General features: G+C 41.6%; 1 protein-coding gene across 2 annotated transcripts in view; it reads left to right on the top strand.

The window, feature by feature from the left end:
• Nucleotides 1-11,802, top strand: part of LOC107548804 (activin receptor type-1C-like) — a 42,212-nt gene extending 30,410 nt beyond the window's left edge. For both annotated transcript variants that reach the window (XM_016229625.1, XM_016229624.1), the window contains exons 5-9: nucleotides 2,871-3,038; nucleotides 8,543-8,699; nucleotides 9,151-9,275; nucleotides 10,246-10,376; nucleotides 11,079-11,802. In XM_016229625.1, the coding sequence (XP_016085111.1) occupies nucleotides 2,871-3,038; nucleotides 8,543-8,699; nucleotides 9,151-9,275; nucleotides 10,246-10,376; nucleotides 11,079-11,204 (707 nt within the window). In that variant the 3' untranslated portion in view covers nucleotides 11,205-11,802. The remainder of the gene's footprint in view (nucleotides 1-2,870; nucleotides 3,039-8,542; nucleotides 8,700-9,150; nucleotides 9,276-10,245; nucleotides 10,377-11,078) is intronic.
• The last annotated feature ends 13,160 nt before the right edge of the window (nucleotides 11,803-24,962 follow it).

The raw sequence follows: 24,962 nt of genomic DNA, 5'->3' as shown, positions 1-24,962 counted from the left end.
TGATCTCTCCTCAGAGATAATTGAATGCCTTAAAGTGGCAGCATTTTGTTTCCATGGTGCAGAGTGCAAGGGTTGGATCTGGTTCACAGGGTTGTGTTGACTTCGTATTGCTCCCAAGCTGTTTTGTTACAGTCCTCTTCTTCTCTGCCCTTTGAGTCTCTGGAGAGTGAAAGGTTGCACAGGCTTTGCCCAGTTAGGTAATTAAAGGTTTACTCTGACCATATATGCCAGTGGAACAATTCTGAGCAGCTATTCGTTTGTTAAGGTGGCTGTAGCAGGGGAGCTGCTGTTACCCTGCAAAGGATATCTCATTGGGTGAGAAATGCTATTTGTAAACCTTTTTGAGGTGCGTGGTTATCTTCACCTCTGGGAATTTTTTGCACACTCTACTAGGGATGTGGCTTTTCCCCAAACTTTGCTTAGACAAGTGTTTTTGGAGAATATGTGTGCAGTGGCAGGCTGAAAACCCAGCAGATACCTCATTGTTTGGTGCTGTAGTATACTGTTCTCATAGCAGAGATTAGAATGTCTTGGTTACATATGCATTCCTATAGTGTCAGTTACTGACGCATTGTCTTGTTCTCTACTCAGGAAACCAAGGTTGCATACTTTACCAATACATTTGGTTAAATAGGTTATTGCTCCTCATGCATCTTGCTTTAAGGGAGTAAATTATGACTTTCCTTTTAAACTTGCATTGGTTTGGTATCCTAATGTCATTCCAAACCTGACTTTCCTTTACCTACACACACATATACAGTACATATACTGTACATATATAGTTGCAATCAAAATTATTTGATTTTGCTGCCAAGAACAACATTTTGTGCAAGAAATTCAACAAAGGCATCAGTAAACTAATAGAGAACTAATTATTAAAACACATTTGAGTGATTGTGAGAACATAAAGCTGATGAATAATGGGGAAAAAAATCGAATTGTCTCTAAACATTAATGTACAAAATTATTCAACAATACAGTAAACACTGCTTGCAAGTGCTTAGAAGTTTATGTCACATCTCTACTGCAATCTTGGCCCATTCCTCACTTGAAGAAGCTTTCATATCACTGATGATCTTTGGTTTTCACATTACCACTGCTTTCTTCAAATTCCACCAAATATTTTCAACACAATTTTAAATATGAAGACTGAACAGACTTCTCAAGAACATTCTATGATCTATCACTGAACCAAGCATAGGTAGATTTGATTGTTTACTTTGGGAAATCTGTCTTGCAGGAAAGTCCATTGATGATCAAGTTTTAGTCTCTGCAGCAAAGGCATCACAATCTTTGCCAAAATGGCATGATACTTAAACGAATCCATGATGTCCTTCATACATCCCTCTTAATGATGGGCTTGCTGAAGTTGCTTGGCTGGTGAAGCCAGGCTTTAATCCCATAATGTAGCTGAGCACAAGAAATTCATTTAAAATAATTGGCTGGTCTTATTTTATGGTTTCATGGCCAGATAGCATTTCAAAAAAATAATAAAAAAAAGTTCATTAAATAAAATAAAGTTTATATGCCGTTTTCACACCTGGTTTGAGGTGGGATTGTCTGCCTTTTTTTCATTTTTTCTATTGTTTCTTTAGATGTAGCGTGTACCCCTAACCCTAACCCTAACAACTTCACTTTCAACAGAAAAAAACACCCTGATAACAAGACAGGTCCACCTCCATATTTGCCCATGGTTATGGTGTTTTTCTGCTTATGAGCTTCGCTTAGATATACTGCTGATCCAATGGGTCCAAAAAGTTCTAGTTTGGTCACATCAATCCATAAATGATTCTTCCAGAACTACAGAAATAATTATTATCTAGCCTTTTATGTTCTTCTTGCTCAAGAGTGGTATTCGTGAAGATGCCCTAACATGAAGGCCATACTTGTCTAGCGTTCTTCTTATACTCTGCATTGAAATGTTGTTTCCCTCCTTCCATCAGGTCACCTTGCAAGTCTTTAACAGTATATTGCAGGTTTTTTCTCAGTTGCTCTGGTCAAAAAGTTTTATGATATTGTGCTTTTTTTTCAACACCCTCAAAGGTTTTCTGGTATAACACATTTTAAGTTAAGGAATAAGGAATAAGCTGTGTCTCTGGGAACTTTTAGTGACTTGTAAATCTTCATGTAGCCTTAGACTTTCTGATGTAATAAAACAATTTCTTCTCTATAGTTTTTGAGAGAGCTCTGTTGACTTATTTGGTACTCACCTTCGTGTGTTACGCATCAGCTAAGTTTATGTATGCATAATAGCTGAAGCTACTGTAATTCTGTTTTCTACCAGAGTTTCTAAAGACTTACTTGTGTTTTAAGACAATTTTGTTTTCCTACCATAAAAATTAGTGACTTAAAACAGCAATGTTGCATAGCGGTTGACATATCACCTAGCTGTGTTATTAAAAAAATCCCGTAATTCAAAAATATTACATATCTATAGACATTATCACTTGTAATATGCCAAAAAAAAGATGCAGTTATAGATGCAGTTTTTATACAATTCTAGATCTTCTGAAATGTTTGCATTTCTAAAGTAATACAGTCCCTGGGGGGTTGAATCATTTTGATTGCATATGTATATTTGAAATACATTTGTGAAATAATAATGATAAAGCTTATGAGCAGGTAAATTAACATTACAGGTACAGTCACATGTGTGAGGAAAACATTTTATTTTATTTTTGAGTTTTAAATCAAAATGAAATTTCAAGTTTTTTTAAACTTATGAATACATCATGAATACAAAGAGTACATTTCTAAGAACTTGTCATGCATTTTGGCATACATAGGTTTTCAAATAATCTGGTATGTTCTTTTTCATCTTGTTTGAATGTCCTGCATTGTAATCTATCTTTATTTCTGTCCTTCTTCAGATAATGGCTCATGGACACAGCTGTGGCTGGTGTCTGAGTATCATGAGCACGGGTCTCTCTTTGATTACATGAATAGATACACAGTATCAGTGGAGGGGATGATAGTTCTGGCATTGTCCATTGCCAGCGGCATTGCCCACCTGCACATGGAGATTATTGGCACTCAAGGTATTGATCACACGCAGTAGGAATATGGGAATATGCAATGAAACATAAGTTTGAGTTTTTGTTTTTGGTCTTTTTTCTTTTTGGGAGAAACAACTTTAGTGGGAGACACTTAGCTGTGGAAATCCATCTTCCTTTGGCAACACAGTACAATAAATGTAATAAATGTAGTTACATCTTAAGTGTAATACTGATCATGGAATAAATTTAATTAATATGTAAGACAAGTCAGCAAAGCAGAACTCGTTGTCTGGGTTGTAGTTCAACACACTGGTAGTCTTTGAAGCCCATGCTAGAATAATTGTTAGAAATGCAGGCAGTGGTCTACGAAACATCCCTCACTGTCTGGCTGGTATTACCAGATTGATTATGAAGCTTGTTTATGGAGACAGCAAGACATCCAGCCAGTTCCCCTTCAGGAACTTGAGCTGCCTCGAAACGCTATGGGAACGCCCTCAGCGTGAGCACGCTCTGAATCACATGTGTAATCAGTCTAATGGATTAGCAAGATGTCACAGGCGGGGTGACGTAGAGACCAGGAAGCTTAAAAGCATGTGCGGTGGATACAGCTTTCTGTCATTCAGCAAGGGCACTGTGTGTGTGTTAGTTCTCTCCGTTGTTTGTCCATCATGCCTAAGGCCAAAGTTAAACATAAGAGTGAGAGCAGGCAACATTATAGGCTGTGTGTTGTCTGCTTAGGAGCGAGGTATGCTGAGTCAGCTCTCGAGGGAGCTGACTGCTCGCATCGCAAGCTTCTTCCACTGTGCACGCTTCGCTCCCGGAAGGCCAGATCCAGCGCCCACTCTCTAGGATCGGAAGCCCGCTCCGAAGTTTCTTCCCCCCGGGGAGAGGGCTCAACGTTCTGCCTGTCTTCCTCCGAGGAGGTTAACATGGAGGGCGTTGATGAGGACTTGCCCCCTCACTCTCCCCAGTATGAGGAGCTATTGTAGGTAGTTAATTGGGCCATGGCCAAGTTAGACATCGACTGGCCTGCCGAGAAACAGGCTGAACCACTGAAAAGCAAACTCGACGAATGCATTTGCGGAGTACAAAAGCAGTACCTCCACGCTGGAGCCATCCCTTCTTCCCCGATCTCCACACTGAGGTGTCGAGGTCATGGGTAAGACCCTCCTCAGTCCGTATCTTTAGTCCCGCCTGCAGTTATTATGCCAACGTGGCGGGGCTGAACGATCACGGCTACAGGGCGATGCCTCAGGTCAAACAGACACTCACAAGCTATCTGTCCCCTGGCACAGCATCGTCCTTGAAGGCTCCGCCATTGCCCTCCAAGCCGCTGCGGACCACCACAGCGTTGGTGGGCAAGGGGTGCACAGCAGCAGGTCAGGCTGCCGCTTGCTTGCACACCATGGTGGTGTTGCAGGTTTACCAAGCCGATCTGCTGAAAGAGCTAGATGAAGGCAAGGAAGTTAAGTCTGATGATATATTCAAGCTCAGACGGACCGCTGATCTGTCTCTCCGTACCACCAAAGAGACCGCCCGCACCATAGGCAGGTCTATGGCAGCGCTGGTGGCGGCGCAGAGACACCTGTGGTTGACCCTGTCTGATATGAAAGAGAAGGTCAGGGTCTTTCTCATGGACACCCCGCTTGCCCCTTCTGGCCTGTTTGGCGACGCCATCAATTCCATCGTTGACAGTTTTCAGGAGGCTCGTAAACAGGCAGCAGCGTTTCAGCGGTTCCTCCCTCGCCACTCTCTAGCTCTTTGGGCTGCCGGGCAGGAGTAGCCCCTTCCGTGTACCAGCTCTTTATACCGGGAGGCACAAAAGCAGAGCGTCGCTCTAGACCGGAGTCTTCTAAGGCGAAGCCGGATCTGCGGACCATTCTTCTGTCCAAGAAGACCTCGGCCAAGAAGTCCTGACGCTGGTGGCTTAGGACTTCTGAGGGCAGGCCCCTCTGGGGAAGAGCAGTGTACACCTCATCATACGTTGCCCGTCTCTCCTCAGTGCCCTCAGGAGATCGATCAGCCAAACCTGCCACCCACGGTGCTTCAGGGCGCAGTGGTCTCCGGTGAGTGCCTCTCTCAGTCTCTGCCCGGAAACATAGCAGTACTGGGAGGCTCGCTACCTCTTCGGAGGTCTCTAGAGCAGATAGTTTGGCCGTCCCTTGCCGGTCCACCACTTCAGGGCACCGAGCTAGCCACTTTGATTACACCAGAGGTCTAGACTATTTGGCAGTGTGGAAACTTCTGCCAAATGTGTCTCAATGGGTCCTGCAGACTGTAGAGAGAGGCTACAGGATCCAGTTCGGTTCTCCACCGCCTCATTTCTGTGGGGTTCTTCCCACTCTGGTGGGCCCCGAGCAGGCTCTGTTAATGTGACAAAAAGAGGCCATCGAGGTGGGCCCTCCTCATGACAGAGAGTCCGGGTTCTACAGCCGAGGTTCATAGTTCCGAAGAAGGATGGGGTGTTGTGTCCAATTCAAGATCTGTGTCAGTTGAACCGCTCAGTCATGAGACTGAAGTTCAGGATTCTCACAATCAAACAAGTCGTGTCTCAGATCAGGTCCGAGGACGGGTTTGTCACGATAGATCTGAAGGACACATACTTCCATATCTCCATCCTTCCTCAACACAGGAAGTTCCTGAGGTTTGCTTTTGGGGGCAAAGCTTACCAGCATCGGGTTCTTCCCTTCGGCCTTGCACTCTCACTCCGCACTTTCACCAAGTGTGTGGATGCTGCTCTGGCTCCTCTGCGACTCCAGGGCTTCTGCATGCTCAACTACATCGACAATTGGTTTGCTCAATCAGAGCAGATGGCGTTTCGACATCAAGATGTCATTCTTGCCCATATGAAAGAGCTGGTGTTAAGACTAAATGCCAAGAAAGGTGTGCTTTCTCCATTACAGAGGACCACTTATCTGGATGTGGTGTGGGATTCAACCACGATGCAGGCACGTCTGTCTCCTGCTCGGATCGATTAGATCCTCACTGCAGAGAGTGAGAGAAGGCCGGTCACTCACTGTCAAGCAGTTTCAAAAACTGCTGGGTCTGAAGGCAGCTGCATCCAACATTATACCTTTTGGCCTGCTGTACATGAGACCCCCTTACAGTGGTGGCTCAAGACCAAGGGGTCCCCTCGAGAGCGATGCGATGCGATGCCTACGTGCCTTAGACATGTGGAGGAAGCCTTGGTTCTGGTCTCTGGGCCCGGTGCTGAGAGCTCCTTGTCGCCGCGTAACGCTAGCGACGGACACGTCCCTCACTGGTTGGGGATTTGTCATGAGTGGCCGCTCAGCCCGCGGCCTGTGGAGCGGCCACCATCTCACGTGGCACATCAACTGCCTGGAGATGCTGGCCATGGTTCTAGCAATGAAACACTTTCTCCCAGACCTAAGAGACCGCCATGTGTTGGTGTGCACCGACAACACAGCGGTGGGCTCTTACATCAACCACCAGGTAGGTCTGCATTTGCGCCCCCTTTACAGGCTGGCACACCAGATCCTTGTGTGGTCCCAGGGGAAACTCCTCTCGCTGATAGCAGTTCACATCCCTGGGCATCTCAATATGGGAGCAGACATTCTGTCGAAGCAGGGGCCGAGGCCCGGGGAATGGAGGCTTCACCCCGAGGTGGTGAAGCAGATATGGAGAGTTTATGGCCAGGCTCAGGTGGATCTGTTTGTGACTCAGGAGACATTGCACTGTCCTCTCTGGTTCTCTCTGACTCATCCAGCTCCTCTCGGACTAGACGCTATGGTACAGATTTGGCCAAGGCTTCGTCTGTACGCCTTTCCCCTGATCGCTCTGCTCCCGGGATTTCTGGAGAGAGTGCACCGGGACGGGGTCCTAGTGCCCCCTAGTGGCCCCGTTCTGGCCGGGCTGAGTATGGTTCTTGGACCTGGTGTCCCTTCTCGATGGCTCTCCATGGGAGATTTCCGGGACCTCCTCTCTCAGGTGGGGGGCACCATTGTTCACCCCCGCCCAGAGCTGTGGGTGTGGCCCCTGAGGGGGCACAGCTCATAGCTTCCGGTCTCTCAACCGAGGTTGTTGAGACCATCCTCCAATCCAGAGCTCCCTCTACGAGGAAACTGTTCACTTTGAAGTGGAAGTTTTTCACTTCTTGGTGCAGAGACCGCTAGCTCGACCCAGTTAACTGCTCAGTTGGTACAGTGCTGGAGTTCCTGCAGGCCGGATTCTCAGCAGGGTTGACCCACTCCACCTTGAAGGTCTACGTGGCGTCCATTGCGGCCCTCTTGGTGGTCAGTCAGTGGGCAGACACCCCCTTGTTACACGATTCCTCCACAGTGCACTGAGGCTGAGGCCTCCGGTATGATCTCGTGTCCCCCCGTCGGACCAAGCTGTGGTGCTAGAGGCTCTCTGTAAACCTCCTTTTGAGCCTATAGAGGAGATATCTGATCGCCATCTCACTATAAAGACTACTTTTCTTCTGGCGATTACTTCTCTTAAGAGAGTTGGGGATTTGCAGGCCCTCGCAGTCTCCCCTCTTACTTAGACTTTGCGCCCAGACTGGTCAAAGCGTTTCTCTACCCTTGTTTGGGTTATGTACCTAAAGTTCCCTCCTCTGCACCACGGCCTGTCATACTTCAGGCCTTCTGTCCTCCTCCCTTCTGGGATCCAGATCAGCAGAAGCTTAATTGCTCGCACTGGACACATACGTCCACAGAGCTGCCCTGTGGAGAAGGGAGGACCAACTGCTGGTGTGATATGGTCCCCCCAAGAGAGGTCTTCCTGCTACTAAACAGACCCTCACCCGGTGGATAGTGGATGCCATTTGTCTTTCTTATGAGTCCTCTGATCTCCCCTCACCCTTGGGGGTCAAGGCTCACTCTACCAGAAGTGTGGCGGCCTCCAAGGCCTTTCTGTCAGGTGTTTTTCAGGTGGCCTCAAAATTCGAGCCACTCCGGGCTCCTCCGTTCTCTCGCCCAACTGTGCTCTTCCACACTAAGCAGGGACTTGTAAGTCTGGCGGCCTGGGCATACTCGTCCCATAGAGTTTCGATGCAGCTCGATTTCCTGAAGGGGAACGTCTCTAGGTTACACATGTTACCATGGTTCCCCTAGGGAACGAGATGCTGCGTCTCATTGCCATAGTTCTGGCATCCCTGCGAGCGTTTATTTCACTTCCCAAAATCTGCTGCTGTATCCACCGCACATGCTTTTAAGCTTCCTGGTCTCTACGTCACCCCGCCCATGACGTCTCGCCCATCCATTGGAATGATTACAAACGTGATTCAGAGAAGTGAAGACGTTCCCATAGCGTTTCAACGCAGCGTCTTGTTCCCTCAGGGAACCATGGTTATATGCGCAATCTAGAGACGTTTTGCATTACAATAATCTAGTCTTGAGTACATGAACTGGCCATAGCCAATTAGTCAAAATAAATAAATAAATAACATTGAATAAAATTGTCACTTTTTAGGACTGGGTGTCCTAAATATACTTAAACACTAAAGACTACCTTTCTGCATGAAAATGCCTGGTCAGGTATATGATGTGTACTGTTATTAAATTGGCGTATTGCTCTTGGGACAGGGAAGCCTGCCATTGCTCACAGAGACATAAAGTCAAAGAACATTCTGGTTAAGAAGAATGGAACTGCTGTGATTGCTGATCTTGGTCTGGCTGTCAAACACGACTCCAACACCAACACTGTTGACATCCCCATTAACCACAGAGTGGGCACCAAGAGGTTAGACAATATTTTTCTTACATAAGGTCATTATTACTTTAAGTATTAAATCATAAAAACTTCAGTGGAAGAGCCAGTCACTGTATTTGAGTCAGCTGTCTCTCAGTAAATACATACAGGATAAGAGCGTTGGTTGCATGTGCAGACAGGTGCTATAATGACTATTAAAGACTTTCTATTTACTATCATTGTCTGTATGTTATAGGCTTTGGATTTGTGTATTCAAGATTCTTGAGTGATAAAGAGCATGTATCTTTGCATGTCTGTGTGTCTGTGTGTGTGTGTGTGTGTTCGTTCTCTGTTCCTCTCTTTGAACTCTGTATGCAATTCCTGTCCCTGTATAAGACACGTCATTGTTTGCTTTCAGGTGTATGAGGACATCTTGATGGAGGTTAATGCGTTCATGCCGTGTGGGTACATTACTCTAATGTGAGTGTATTTGTTTCTGCAGGTACATGGCTCCCGAGATCCTGGATGATTCCATAAACATGAGCAGCTTTGAGTCATTTAAGCGTGCTGATATCTATTCACTTGGCCTGGTGTTTTGGGAACTTGCTCGCAGATGTTCCGTTCAAGGTGCCTTCCTGTGTTAAAGATTGTTCAGATCCAAATAAATATACACCAGCAGTGGACTGATTTGAATGATGTTCTTATTCATTGATGTTTTGAGTAAAGAATTCCTTATATACCATTCCTAGATAGATAGATAGATAAGATAGATAGATGATAGATAATTACTTTATTAGCTCTTGTATTTAACTGTCATTATTCAGAAATATTTGACTGCTCACTACCTTGATTGCCCAATCAGAATAGTATTCCAAAAGCCATGTAATATATAACAAGTTCATACTGACAGTCCTTAAAGGGATATTTCCCTTCAAAATGAAAATTATGTCATTATTTACTCACCCTCATGTCATACTGTTTGGCTTTTTCCTTAAAAAAATGTCTCTCTCTCTTTTTTTCAGCCTGAAAAATATTTCACTCTTGTTATGAATATACCAGTCATCCACAGTTTATTTTTGTTTTATGTCTGGTCAGTAATACCTGTTCAGTGTTCAGAAACATTGCCCCCTAGGCACAATAAGAGGTAATAGGAAGTATTGCCTTAGCTAATAATAAAGGTCACCAAACTTTGTGAGAAGTTTCGTCTGAGAGTGTATTTTACAGACTACAGTATTTTATAGACCTGAGAGTAAACCCATATCCTGTGTGCTACTACTACTGCTACTACTCGTATCACGTGTGAAAAGGTTAGCCAATCGAAATGGACAGTATTTACACAGAAGTCTTAAAGACACATTAGCATACAACACCTTGTTCAATTGTTAGGGTCAGAGATAGTGAGAAAAATGGTCATGAGATATAACATGATGACTGTTTAGACCTTAACTAACATATTTTATTTTCTTCCCTAAGGAAGACCATAAGCTAAAAATATGACATACCTATTTAAATGTTGCACATCCACGTCAAAAGATATATATTTTTTAAATCAATACTTCTTTTAAATAAATTCTTTTTTTCATTTTGTGCTCTGCAGGGATTTATGAAGATTTCCAGTTGCCTTATTATGACCAGGTGCAATCAGACCCATCAATGGATGATATGAGGAAGGTGGTGTGTGAACAGAAACTGCGACCCAACATTCCCAACCAGTGGCAGAGCTGTGAGGTTTGTGTGATAAACCTACCATTCAGGTGACATTTGATAATATGTAGTATTCACTTATATGAGGAATCTATTGAGCAGTTTACAGAAATGTAATAATGCTTCGAAGGTTTATATTATACAACTACATTATTTTCCTTTCGAAAACATCTTAAATGAACATAGTAAAAGAAAATGCTCCTCATCGTAAACCTACTTCTTGATTATTTGTGTTTAAATAATTAGTCCACCCCAAAAACAATCAGTTACTCACCCCCATGTCATTCCAAGTGTGTAAGACTTTTGTTTATCTTATTTTGTTTATTCTTGTTCATTAAATATCAACTTTAAGAAATATTATTTTCCTGGTAGGAAAATAACTTTTCCTAGTTTGTTAGAACCTGTAGCAATATCAGGCGGTTTAAGGAACTTTGGGAACACTGCAACAATCTTAGGTGAATTTACGCAGTTTATTTAACTAATCTACAGAATGCACAATAACTAATCTAAACATGAACACACATACTTATACATTTAAACAGACAATAAAAATGAATGAATTAAACCAAGAAAGAAACTGCTTAAATATGTAATCCTGGTTCCCTGAAAATGAAACAAGATATGAGATAAATGTTTTCACATAGATGAAACATTTTTTCAGCTTCAAGATTTAAGTAGTCAAAAGTATAGAATCACCCATGTGCTGTATGTTTGTGTTTATTCCAGGCACTGAGGATTATGGGTAAGATCATGCGGGAGTGCTGGTACACCAATCCAGCTGCTCGGCTGACAGCACTACGTGTCAAGAAAACTGTATCTCAGGTAACTGTGGTCAAGGACGTTAAAGAGTAACCCAGCGGCCTGGTGCCCCTCTTATATCTGTCTGTCAGTGTTATTGGGACATTTCAGATGCTCAGTTGAGATGCCAAAGATTCCAGGAGTTTAAGAGGGAAATGTTATCTTGTGTTATCTGAGCATTAGGAGAATTAATGAAAGAGAGTGTATTTTGTTTCTTAGTCAATAGATGGTGATAGAGTACTGATATACTGCTACCTCAACTGATCCTGTATGTGCCAAATGCTTGGAGTTGCACTTGTTATGCTTTGTGCCATTAATGTGTGTAACTTGGTGTAACTTAAAAATATACAGTGTTAAAAATATAAGTTGAAATGTCTATACACACACAGACCCACAAATAGGACCAACATTTTTTTAAGACCATGTGTTGACGTCAGACAGCGTAAAGTGGTCTGCAAAAGTAAGCTTGTTTTTTTAGCCAAGCTTTGCTCAGATTGTGGTTTCCTGGCACTATTTTTCCTACTGTTTTACACAGCTCTCATCATTTTCGATTGTACTGTGTACCTGAAGGACGATTTCCTGTAAGCCCTGTCATTTCTGAATGTGAAGAGAATAGTTTGCGTCTTGTGCATGTGCAGATGTCTGATGTCAAAAGGGGAGGGGGGGGGGGGTATGTAACTGATCATCCAAAGCCTTTTAACCAGATTCTTCTCAGAGCAGGGGTCTCCAACCTTTTATACACCACAGACAGGTGAAAATATTTATGTGGACAACCTCGGTGTCAATGCGGTGTTTGAGGTGTGATCAGAACAATCATTAATTATTATTTTTTTAATATCTAATTTACATGAAATCAGCACAATTATGATTCACAAAGCTACTGATGTGATTTTAACAATTTCATTCAGCACAGAGTGAAGTTCCGGAGGTTTTACACCTAGTGTAGATTCAAATTCAGGCGCGACTTCTTTGACTCAAGAAATGAAACCAGTCAGCCGTCCTTCATAGATGCTGCTCTGTCTGCATATTCCAATGCAAAAGGATCAAAATGGCCTGATATGTAGTCATTCAGAGAATTGAAAATCTCTGCCCCAGTTGTACTAGTTGACATTGAACGCACCAACGTCCTCATGCACTTTGGCTTGAAATATATTGCACATAAACCAGTATTTCCTTATTGTCAACATTGGTCAATGTGTCGAGGTGCGTTGCATACCAGAGTAACTCGTTTAGCCTGTCTAACAATTGTACTTCAGTGTCATCTATTCTCAGTCTGAAAGTGGTAGCTGAAAGAGCTTCTTTAGATTAGCCATCAAGTATGACAGTATGACATAGGCAGCTATGTTTGTAGACATGGTGGCTTTCAGTGACCCATTTGCTAATACACATGTTCCAAAGCATGTGAACGGACCATAGCCACAAAACCATATTTTAGATACAAGTCATCACATTTTTGGTTAAAGGCGGCTTTCCCTTTTCTTATCAGTAGGTGCATTATCACCATTCCATGTACTTTTCCTATATCCTTCACTAAAGAAACTTTTAAGGGACATCTGCTGCAAGAGTGAAACTGATGTTTTCTGAAATGATGGCCTCTCCGTTCATTTAGGTAGTGGGGCTTATTCAATAAATTTATTTTGTTGTTTTGCTGCACAGACATTTTTCACAGATTGTTCTTGTGACCAGTAGCAACTACATAGAATAGAATAGCTTTTTATTGTCATTGTACAGCTGTACAACAAATTTATTTTTGCTCTCACATTGAAAGTACACACATACTGTACATACAAAAATGTAAATTTAACAAAATGTAGACAATGATACAGAAAAAGTAAATAGTGCAAATGTAAACAGGTGTACAGTAGACAATTATATATAGCAAATATGTACAGTACTGAATTAAATATTAATAAATACAAGAGAATTAAGGAATAAATATATAAATATGAGAACAGTGTGTTGCACAGCTACACTAGTAGCTGTATGAGTAGTAAGTGTATAAGTCCTTAGTATACCACACCCTTTGAAGCTTGTGATTGAGTGATATGTCTTCTATTAATTGGAGTTCAGTTCTAAGATGGCACGTGGACAAAAGCTGTTCCGAAGTCAGGAGGTGTGTGTCTTAAGGGATCTGTAGCATCTTCCAGAGGGCAACAGAGTGAAGAGGTGGTTGCCGGGGTGGGAAGAGTCCTTTATTATACTTCTTGCCTGTCGTATGCATCTGGTGCTGTAGATGTCAGCAAATGAAGGCAGCTGTGCACCAGTGATTTTCTGTGCGGAGTTGATGACTCTCTGCAAAGCTTTTTTCTCAGCCATAGTGCAGCCAGCATACCACACCAGAATGCCATGGGAAAGTATGCTTCCTACAGTTGTAACAGGACACAAGCAGCTACTGAGACAGGTTAGTTTTCCTCAGCATCCTCAGAAAGTACAGCCGTTGCTGTGCCTTCTTGACCAGGGATGTTGTGTTAACAGTCCATGTGAGGTCCTGGGAGATGTGTGTGCCAAGAAATTTAAAGGTGGTCACCCTCTCCACCATTTCTCCTCCAGTGTATAGAGGGGTTGGTTCCTCTTTCTGTTTCCGGAAATTGATGATGAGCTCCTTTGTTTTGGAGGTGCTGAGTGCCAGGTTGTTATTGATGCACCATTCTGAGAGTTTAGCCACCTCCTCCCTGTAGGCAGACTCGTCACCATTTGATATGAACCCCACCACAGTGGTGTCATCTGCACATTTAATGATTGTGTTTGTGCTGTGGGTTGGTGTGCAGTCATGGGTGTATAGTGAGTACAACAGAGGACCCAGCACGCAGCCTTGTGGATCTCCAGTGCTGAGAGTCAGAGTGGTTGAGTGATGGCCCCCCAGCCTGACAGTCTGTTTGTTCGAAAATCCTTTACCCAGAAACATATGTGATCACTGACACCCAGGTTAAGCAGTTTGGTGACCACTCTGCTGGGAATGATAGTGTTAAATGCGGAACTAAAGTCCACAAACAGCATCCTTACAAATGTTCCCGGGTGCTCCAAATGATTCAGCGCGGTATAGAGAGCTGTGTTGATGGCATCGTCAGTTGACCTGTTAGCTCTGTATGGAAACTGATGTTGATCCAGGGTGGAAGGAAGTGATGATTTAATGTGTCTGAGTACCAGCCTCTCAAAACACTTCATCACAGTGGAAGTGAGAGCCACAGGTCTGTAATCATTAAGACGGCTGATAGCTGTTTTCTTGGGGATGGGCACAATGGTGGCAGACTTGAGGCAGTTGGGGACAGTGCATGTTGACGAGAGGTTGAAGATGTTACAGAAAACCTCTGCCAACTGATCTCCGCAATCTCTGAGTGCCCTTCCTGGAGTTCCGTCTAGACCGGCAGTCTTTCTGAGATTGTCACTACAGAGCACTTTTCTGACCTCTGCTGTACTCACAGAAGGTGCCAGGCTGTCAGTGGATGGTAACAGCACAGACTCAGTCTCATCCCCTCTGACATGACATGATGCGTTAATGGGTTGTAGCCTCTAGGTTGGGGACCTCTGATCTAGAGGACTTCTGAATGCCAATGTGAAATATATGACTGTGAAGAAAGTATACATTTTATACTGTTAATACTCAAGTAGTACTTTATTGCACTATACAAAGGCTCTAAGCTGCTGAAGAATAGTAATCACATTCAACAGGTTTAGTACTCGACATTCAACTTATATATTTCAAATGATGGAATATCATCTTTGTGTCTTTGTATTGTTTCACTGAAATGTACGGCTATTCACTAGGGATTTCTCTATTAGCAGTCCCGAGATGTGTTTGTGTAACTGAATGTGTGTGATATATGCCTTGTGAGGTTCTTGTGCATACAGAGTTCTACTTTTTGTACAGCTGTAATCTGGAACATTCTTGTCTGTAAATTATATCACTTTGAATGTTTGATTTGTGTTAAAATTGCCTCTGTTGTTGTGACACTAACAAAGCTTGTATTTATGGGCTTTTACAAACTCTATGAAGTATATGCATATGATGCATGTTATATTTTAGTCTTAAATCTTTCATCAGACATGGACATAATTTGCTAAATGCTTTGCATAAACATCCATATTCAAATATTTATTCAACCTGTACCAAAATTAAAGTGTTTTCATTAATTTTGTCTGTTGAAGAATGGTCTTGTTTTATCCTGTTTCAGTCATTTGCAGAAGCATTAAATGCTTAAAAATGGATTAGAGGAAATCTCTGGAGGAAACCAAATCCTTAAAAACTTAGGAAAATCTGCACCATTACAGCCTGATGCTGTTGAGAAATGTTGTAGCTCACTATTTTTAATTTGGGTATTCAATCTGAGATCCTAACAAATGTCACTGTTTCAGACTTTACAAAGTGCTGTCTGTGAAAGTGCTGTCTTATGTTTTGAGACAGAACAGAGACATTTATATGAGGAGGGTAGAATAGATCATGTAATATATGTCCACTGACATGTCTTTTTGTGAGTAGCATTGTGTTTTGTCTGTGTAAGAGTATTTACTTTTCTGAAATGTAAACCATAGAGCAATAAACTACTTTTCATGATTCATCTGTGTTTTTTTTCTTTTTTTCTGTTGTTTGGTGGAAAAAAATCTTACAACAGTACCTTTTTTTTTATTTCCACATACATGATGTCAAGTTAATTAGGAAAATAATTAAGAAATTAAAGCTGCAAGCAGCGATGAAACCACCTGGTGGCTTTAGGAAAAAAGCGAACGGTGGGCAACATGCATTTAAATTGGAAAATACAGGAGGAATATGTAAATGTCATTTATATCTACCAAACTTCGTGCTGTGGCGCTATGATTATAACTGAATGTTGGCATGTAGATGTCTTCAGGCCAGGACTTTTATCAAACATGTGAAGTCTGGTGCAGATTGAACATGGTATGTTTGAGTTAGAGTAAAACATGACATATCCTGTTGCCAACAGGTGGTGCTATGATTATAACTGAATATTGACGTGTAGATGTCTTCAGGCCAGTATTCTTACCAAACATGTGATGTTTGGTAAGAGTACTGGGTGTGGCAAAATGGCTCGATAGCGCCACCTGTACACATTCAACAGAGTGCGCCTCGAGCTACATTTCACGTACATGAACAAAACTCTGTAGACAGACATAAGGCCTTTGCGATGCACTAATACCTACAAAAAAGTCTCTTGGTACAAAATCCGAAACCCAACAGGAAGTCCGTTATTTTGAATTTCCTGTACGGTTTTTGTGCAGTTTTTGCCATTTTCAGGCCTCGTACTTTAAAAAACTCCTCCTACAGTTTTAATCGGATCATCTTCAAATTTGCTGAGTGTTATCATATGGCCTTTGCGATGCTAAATGGCGAAGATCATGAGTTTTCGTTGACGGGCGTGTCCCTGGCGGCCTGACAAAATTTGATGTTTCGCCATGAAACAGGAAGTTGCTGTAACTCAGGCAAGCAATGTCCGATCTGCCCCAAACTTCACACGTTTTATGGAGTTCAGTGCTGAACACATGTCCATGCCCATATTCAGTTATAGTCATTGCGCCACCTGCTGGCAACAGGAAGTGACATGTTTAACACTGTTATGGACTACTAGTAACATATTAAAGAGCATCAGCAAGTGTTAAATAGGCTAGCAACATGCTAGCAACATGCTAGCAACACTTAGCTAATTTGCTAAAGTATGCTATTAATACAAAGAAACTGGAAGTTGCTGTAACTCATGTATACAATGTCCAATCTGACCATAACTAACAGGCCGTAAAGTCCTGGCCTGAACACATCTACATGCCAAGATTCAGTTATAGTCATAGCGCCACCTACTGTCAATAGGAAGTGACATGTTTAACATTGTGATGCACTATTAGCAACACAGTATAATACGCCATGGTGTGCTAACCATGTTAGAAAAATGCTCAAACATGCTATTAACACTTACTAAGTGCTAAAGCATGCTATTAACACCATCAAATAGGAAGTTGTTGTAACTCATGCATACAATGTCCAATCTGCCTCAAACTTCACATGTTTGATAAGAGTCCTGGCCTGAAGACATCTACATGCTCATATTCGGTTACAGTTATAATGCCACCTACTGGCAGCAGGAAGTGACATGTTTAACATTGTGATGCACTATTAGCAACACAGTAAAATATGCCATTGTGTGCTAAACATGCTAGAAATATGCTCAAACATGCTAGCAACACTTACTAAGTGCTAAATCATGCTATTAATGCCATGAAACAGGAAGTTGTTGTAACTCATCCATACGATATCCAATCTTCACATGTTTGGTAAGATTCCTGGCCTGAAGACATCTAAAGGCCAATATTAAGTTATAATCATAGTGCCACCTGTTGGCAACAGGAAATGACTTGTTTTACACTAACTTAAACATACAATGTCCGATCTGCACCAAACTTCACATGTTTGGTTAGAGTCCTGGCCTGAACAAATCTACATGCCAGTATGCAGTTATAATTTACAGTGCCACCTGTTGACAAAAGGAAATGTCTTTTTTTTTTTTTTTTACAATAACAAGCATTAAACGTCCAGTCTGACCTAACTGTCTTGTTTGTTACGAGTCCTGGCCTGAAGACATCTAAAGGCCAGTATTGAGATATATTCATAGCACCACCTGTTGACAACAGGATATGTCATGCTTTACACTAACTTAAAAACGCAATGCTCAGTCTGCCCCAAACTTCACACGTTTGATAAGAGTCCTGGCCTGAAGACATCTAAAGGCCAGTATTGAGATATATTCATAGCACCACCTGTTGACAACAGGATATGTCATGCTTTACACTAACTTAAAAACGCAATGCTCAGTCTGCCCCAAACTTCACACGTTTGATAAGAGTCCTGGCCTGAAGACATCTAAAGGCCAGTATTGAGATATATTCATAGCACCACCTGTTGACAACAGGATATGTCATGCTTTACACTAACTTAAAAACGCAATGCTCAGTCTGCCCCAAACTTCACACGTTTGATAAGAGTCCTGGCCTGAAGACATCTAAAGGCCAATATTAAGTTATAATCATAGCACCACCTGTTGGCAACAGGATATGTCATGTTTTACTCTAACTCAAACATACCATGTTCGATCTGCACCAAACTTCACATGTTTGATGAAAGTCCTGGACTGAAGACATCTACATGCCAATATTCAGTTATAGTCATAGCGCCACCAGCTGGCAGCAGGAAGTTTGGCAGATATAAATGACTTGTGAAAGTGAAGTGACATGTGGCCAAGTATGGTGACCCATACTCGGAATTAGTGCTCTGCATTTATCCCATCCAAAGTGCACACACACAGCAGTGAACCGTAAACACACACCCGGAGCAGTGGGCAGCCATTTTTGCTGCGGCACCTGGGGAGCAGTTGGGGGTTCGGTGCCTTACTCAAGGGCACCTCAGTCATGGTATTGAAGGTGGGAGAGAGCGCTGTACATTCACTCCCCCCACCTACAATCCCTGCCGGTACGAGACTCGAACCTGCAACCTTTGGGTTGCGACTTTGACATATTCCTCCTATATTTACCACTTTAAATGCATATTGCTCGTTGTTCGCTGTTTTCCTAAAACCATTGGGTGGCAGTGAGCCCGGGTGCGAGGGCCCTTTCATCACTGCTTGCAGCTTTAATTATTGAAAATAATAAACTTTTGGATCCCACTGACTTTCACTATATGTACAATAACACCTGAAAGTTCCTTTAAATATCTTGTGTTCTGCAATAGGAAAAAAAAATCTAATTGCTTGACTCTTTAGATTAAGTCAGAATTAGAGGAAGAAATTTCCCTCTCATTTCTTTTGTGTGCTCTGACCCAAAGTTACCTTTAGCTGTTAACCCTAAAACATCCTGACTGATGACTAAACTAGGTAGTTCTGCCTCAATAACCTGCAGATATGACAGTTTCAGTCTAACTGTTAAGCAGTTGTGTGTGCATTTTTTTGTGCATGTGTTGTTTGTCTGTGTCTTAGACCCTTGGCTGATTTTAGTGTGCACTGGAAAATACGTTACATATCTGTGGTTTGGTCTAACATTTCCTTGAATCAACAGGCCTCTTCAGACGATGCATCAATGGTGTCACATATCTGAAGATCTGATGAGGGTTCTCAATTAGTGCAGACCTTTACCACTGAAATCAGTTTACAGTGAAGTCCCAACACAAGCTTAAAAAATTCTACATTATTACAACTCTGTGTAACTAATTCAGGTTTCAAATACTTTTAAAGTGATCCATTGGCAGCTTTCATGTTAATGCAGTCTAATGCTACTGGATTATAACCAAATAAGATTATAACCATATAATAGCAAAGCTTCAAGGCATGCCATGTAATCACTCTCATCTAAGCAATTTAGTGGACATTATAGCATTTTCTTTTTTGCCTTTTGGAATATATATTTATATAATTTAGTGATTATGTTTACTTTCAGTGGATACCAGCTGCAGCTAGAGCATTTGTAGGGTTATTTGAATGGTTTCTATGGTGTTGCTTTGTATTTCTAGATGGCTGCTTAAAAAGGGTCCTGATCAAAGCTGACCTTGTGATCTCAGGCTCAAGGCATCAGATACTACAATCTTGAATTTGATTCCTGCTTTGAAACTATCTGTATAAAGCTCCATATATGTATAGATGACTTAACTATTTTATATATTTGTTTTTTTTCTGTTGTTTTCTTTTTATTTATTAAGCAGTGCATAGTTAGCAAATTAATGTAGTATAAATATTCAAATTTGATCAAGAAAAACAGCACTGGTTGGTATCAGCAGATTCTCAAAGTTGCCTTATCACTATCTGTATTGGACATGAAATGAGTGCTGTTTCTGACATCAGTGTATACAAACATTTTAAGTTACAGTGGGGCAAAAAAGTATTTAGTCAGCCACCAATTGTGCAAGTTCTCCCACTTAAAAAGATGAGAGAGGCCTATAATTTTCATCATAGGTATACCTCAACTATGAGAGACAAAATGAGAAAAAAAAATCCAGAAAATCACATTGTAGGATTTTTAAAGAATTAATTGGTAAATTCCTCTGTAAAATAAGTATTTGGTCACCTACAAACAAGCAAGATTTCTGGCTCTCACAGACCTGTAACTTCTTCTTTAAGAGGCTCCTCTGTCCTCTAGGTGAACAATTCATAATCATATTTGGACACAATGCATTCAGCATAATGCGTAGGTTTATCTGGAAGTGGGTTCAAATGCAAAATTCATAGTGAAGCCAATATCTGTATCTGTAGCAATGGCAAAATTATTATGTGTATCTGTATATTCGTTCATTATAACCCAATGTAAGTGGTGCTTACGTGTAGAGCCATTCTAGTATAAACATACAATTCAGATGTAAAACATAAATAATTGTAAGTAAAAGGAAATAGTTCTTTAAGGGAAAAGGAAATTGTGGTAGAGTACATAGCCATCATTTGTGTGTGGAACAGTTGGGACATGTTCCCACCACCAAGCCGTGCAATTTAAATCACTGGGCAAATAACATGGCGACAGTGACAAGGAACCCAAACTCCATCAAGTGACAAAAATGGAGGGAAAAAAACCTTGGGTGAAACCAGGCTATATCTGGGGACCAGTTCTCCTCTGTATTAAGCGAACAAACATGGCATGATATTGCTTGAGTCACACCGGCTCGGTGGGAAGGAAAGCTGGAACATGAAGGTGAGCTGCTGTTTAGGAAATCATAGGCAACTGATTTATGAATGACCTGAAGCACAATCTGTCTTGTTAGAGCTGTGTTTCGGTCCCTGATCCTGGCATGACTGGTTCATAGTTGGATTTATAGGGATCAGTGCCAAGGGCTTGTCTAGTCAGGTTTTTCGCTGAGAATATGTCATGAGGGTTTGTTTTGTCAAGACCTTAGGTGACCTTGGGTGTTGTTGTTGTTTCTGGTTGCAGGTCCACCATCATTAGTCCACAGACATATTAGCATAGATGTATTTTCTTACAATGTAAAAAGTACATTGGGTGTTATGATAAATGTTCCCGTTTCTGTTTGCCCTAATTACAGCCTAACAACTTAAGGGATTTGAATTATAGAAATGTTATGTGTATGCTAGTTTAAAGACATGCCTCCTGAACAGCACTAGGAAGACTGTTCCAGAGATTAGGTGCTAAATAGGAGAAGGATGTAGTCAAGTCACCTTTTCTCTATATCGCTTTATAAATACATGTGGCCTATGGGTTGTAAGGAAGCAGCACAGGATACAAAAAAATATATATTTTAGGGGCTTTATTCTGATGACTGTCTCTCAGATGGACAGCAATTGATGGGAGTAAGCACTGATGGAAAAAATGAACAGAGTAAATCTTATGTCTCTATTGTGATTATTTGAGAAAAAAAGAAAAGAAAAAAAAAAACAGGAGTTCCACCAGGGACTTAAACGTGATCAAACCCGATCCACGCAGGCAATCCAAAAACATCCTTAAAGATGATCAACGAAACATTCCTTTTTAACATACTATGCTCATGTAAACATTTTATGCAATTAGTTCACAACTGTCACTGGTGCACTGCTGAGCTGACTGAGGAGCAAGGAACAGAGAGAGACGAGGAGTACATTAATCCAACTGGGTTTAATTCACACAAAGAAACACTTCCGTGTATAATTACATGTATAACACTCACGACGTAGACGCTGGAGCACACACATAGGGAACACTATTTATACACACAGGAGGAGGGGATGATGAGACACACCTGGGAGCAATGAACCATCAAGGGAAGCACCTGGGACAAATTAACTTATTACTTATTACTAATCAGGACAGGAACAGGAAACTAACCAAATAAGGGCATAGGAAGGCACATGGGGAGCAAGACACACACAAAACATGGAACAGAGTCTGACAACTTCCATAAGAATGCACATTTACCTTGCCAAATAGCCCAAAAACCCAGAGCACTAGTTGCTCTCCTCACACTGATATCCGCACACGTGTTACATGCGGGAGAGTCGCAAAGCAAGTGTCGCAACACCATTTCTTAAACTAAAGGACCCACAACCAATTTATGCTTAGCGTTGGGTTTGTTAATTTTTTCCACTTGGCTACAAAAGCAGCTTCACAGAAACCACACAAAAATAGCAGAATTAATGGAAACTCAACTATGGAGACTGCTGTGAAGCAGCTTTAAAAGGCAATGGTGTCAATATTTAGCATAAGTCAGCTTAGTGGTGGTTTACTTCAGATCAAGGTTATATTTATTTTGATAGTCACATAGTCTTGAGGTCATGAATGAATGAATTATCTTTTCTACATTTGGAGTTTGAGAGCATGTGTTATAATGCATAGATATTTATAAGGTGTAAAAACAGCTTTAAAAATGCTGGAAATGTGGTTTTCAAATGGCAGCTTGCTATCAAATAGCATGCAGATGTTTCTAACTGACGATGAAGACTTGACAGATCATCCATCAAGAGTTAAACAGCATTTGATGTTATTTCGTGTGGAGATTTTTGGTCTTAAAACCCCTGTTTTTCTGAAGTTAGAGGGAAGTGACTTTAGTTGAAGGTTGCTTGTCATCCATTGTTTTTTATATTAGCTAGGCATTCTGTTAGTTTTGGTATGTTTTGTCGGGCCTCAAAGAAATATAGATAGTAAAATAAATAATTGTTTCTTAAAGGGGTCATATAATGTTGCTAAAAAGAACATTATGTTGTGTATTTGGTGTAATGAAATGTGTTTATGCAGTTTAAAGTTCACAAAACACATTATTTTCCACATACTGTACATTATTGTTTCTCCTCTATGCCCCACCTTTCTGAAACGCGTCAGTTTTTACAAAGCTCATCAGTCTGAAAAGCGAGGTGTGCTCTGATTGGCCAGCTATCCAGTGCGTTGTGATTGGCCGAATACCTCAAGCGTGTGACGGAAATGTTACACCCCTTAACATACTGTGATGCCCTGTCCGGCTGAAGCGACAATTCAAAAACATGAAAACCCATTACAAACGTGGCATTTGTTGCATCCAGTGGGGACATAATTATGGATTATAATGGCTTATACTGTCTTTTTACGCGTTGCGTTGCATCACGCCACGTAAACATAAAACCATGTCTGCATTTGTGATTGGAGAAATGACAAACAAGCGCTACTCTACACTGCTCAAAACTCACGTTTGAATCATCCACTGAGCCCCTGCAAATCCTTTAAATGAAAACGTACTTACAGTCTGTGAGTCAGAACAGCCGGCATTGTAATCTACTCTGATCAGGATCAGGAAACAGTCCTCCATAAAATGCGCTGCACACAAATGAATATTTGGGTTGAACTGTTCTGGAACAGTGTTGTAAATACAACTTAACCACTGATTTCTAGTCGTGTCCTCTTATGGAAGACCAAACAAAGTAGTTTCGCTTTCACAACGAAACACAGCGTCACACACAAGTGAGTGAGGCATAAGTGAGGCTAGAGTGAGTGGAGGAGCGTCCGGAGGGCTTGCGGCAACCATATGTGACGACCCCGGGCTGGACTCCACTTCGTCCATGGTGAAAGCCGATCCGGCGATCCACAGCGCAAAGTTGATGTATTTCCTCAGCGACCAGCACAGAACAGCTCTAGGCATAACGAAGCGGATATCGTCCTCTTTTGGAAAGCCAGACAAAGTAGTTTCGCTTTCACAACGAAACACAGCGCTTTTACGACATGGCGGCAGCAACAATACTACAGCGAGAATAAAAGTTATGCCTTCTTTCTTTGCGTGAACATTTGGTCGGCGTTATGCAAATCTTCCCACATCGTGACATAGACATGTCGGGGAGTGTTAGAACGAGCCGTTTTAGGTAGGCCTGGTTGACTCTTAACTTTTATAAAGAATATCTCTTTGGATTTGAGACTTTAGTCTTTGCAACTTTACAGATCTTCTTTATGCACCAAGAGCTTGTAACACTTCAAAGAGAAAGGAAAAATTGAAATAGCATCATATGACCCCTTTAAAGAGATCTCTCAAGGGTAACATGTACAGGTGAAAAGCAGCGGTCATAGTACTGAGCCTTGTAGTTATTTTTGCCAAATTGTGATCTTTGTGATATTTCTTGATTTACTGACTTATGCAATCTGCAATGTATGGTAGGGATGAGGCATTTGTGGCTCAATTTTACAAAGATTAGAAACAAAGAGAAGCCTTTCTTGCTGGATGCCCCTGTTTCCTAGACATGCCTTTTTAACAAGATTCCATCAATAGGTTTTGTTTGGTGAAATAGCAGTTGACTGCTTTCCGGCAACATATTCTTTATAACATACTTAATTCAGTATACCTATATGTTCACCATTTATTGCGAGCAGGTTCCAGGGGGTACACTAAAAGATTCTGATTTTGACCTGTGTGTTTAGGGCTGTCCCGTTGTATAGGCAGAATAGGCAGGTGCTGCGCATCCATTAGCAAGCAAATGAGTGACTATTTTAATACTATTAAACCATTATTTAGCCTGGCAGTCACTGCAAATGTGTCTATTTACAATGTAATTTTGCAGTGCTGAGTATTGTAGCTAATCTGTTTGTCTGTTAAATGGAATGGCCAATTAGAGGTGTTTATGTTACCGGTAGTAAATATCTGCTCAATAACCTTCAAAATGCTGAATGAGTTTCTGTTTAGGACTGGTTTACTAAGTTCTAAACATGTACAAATCCTCTTTTTATCTGTAACAAAGAATAAACACAATGTAAATAAGAGATTTGGGGCCAGATTACTAAACAAGGCAAATTTCAGTGAAAGCACAATTTCAAAAAACACCGATATGACTGGGAAAGCTCTGCTGGTGATCTATGACTGTGTGCAAATTAAAGAACACAAGGTGCAACATC

The sequence above is a fragment of the Sinocyclocheilus grahami genome, unplaced genomic scaffold (assembly GCF_001515645.1).
Source record: "Sinocyclocheilus grahami isolate Dianchi unplaced genomic scaffold, SAMN03320097.WGS_v1.1 scaffold355.1, whole genome shotgun sequence".
NCBI classification, from domain to species: Eukaryota; Metazoa; Chordata; class Actinopteri; order Cypriniformes; family Cyprinidae; genus Sinocyclocheilus; species Sinocyclocheilus grahami.
This window is presented reverse-complemented; position numbering and strand designations above follow the sequence as displayed.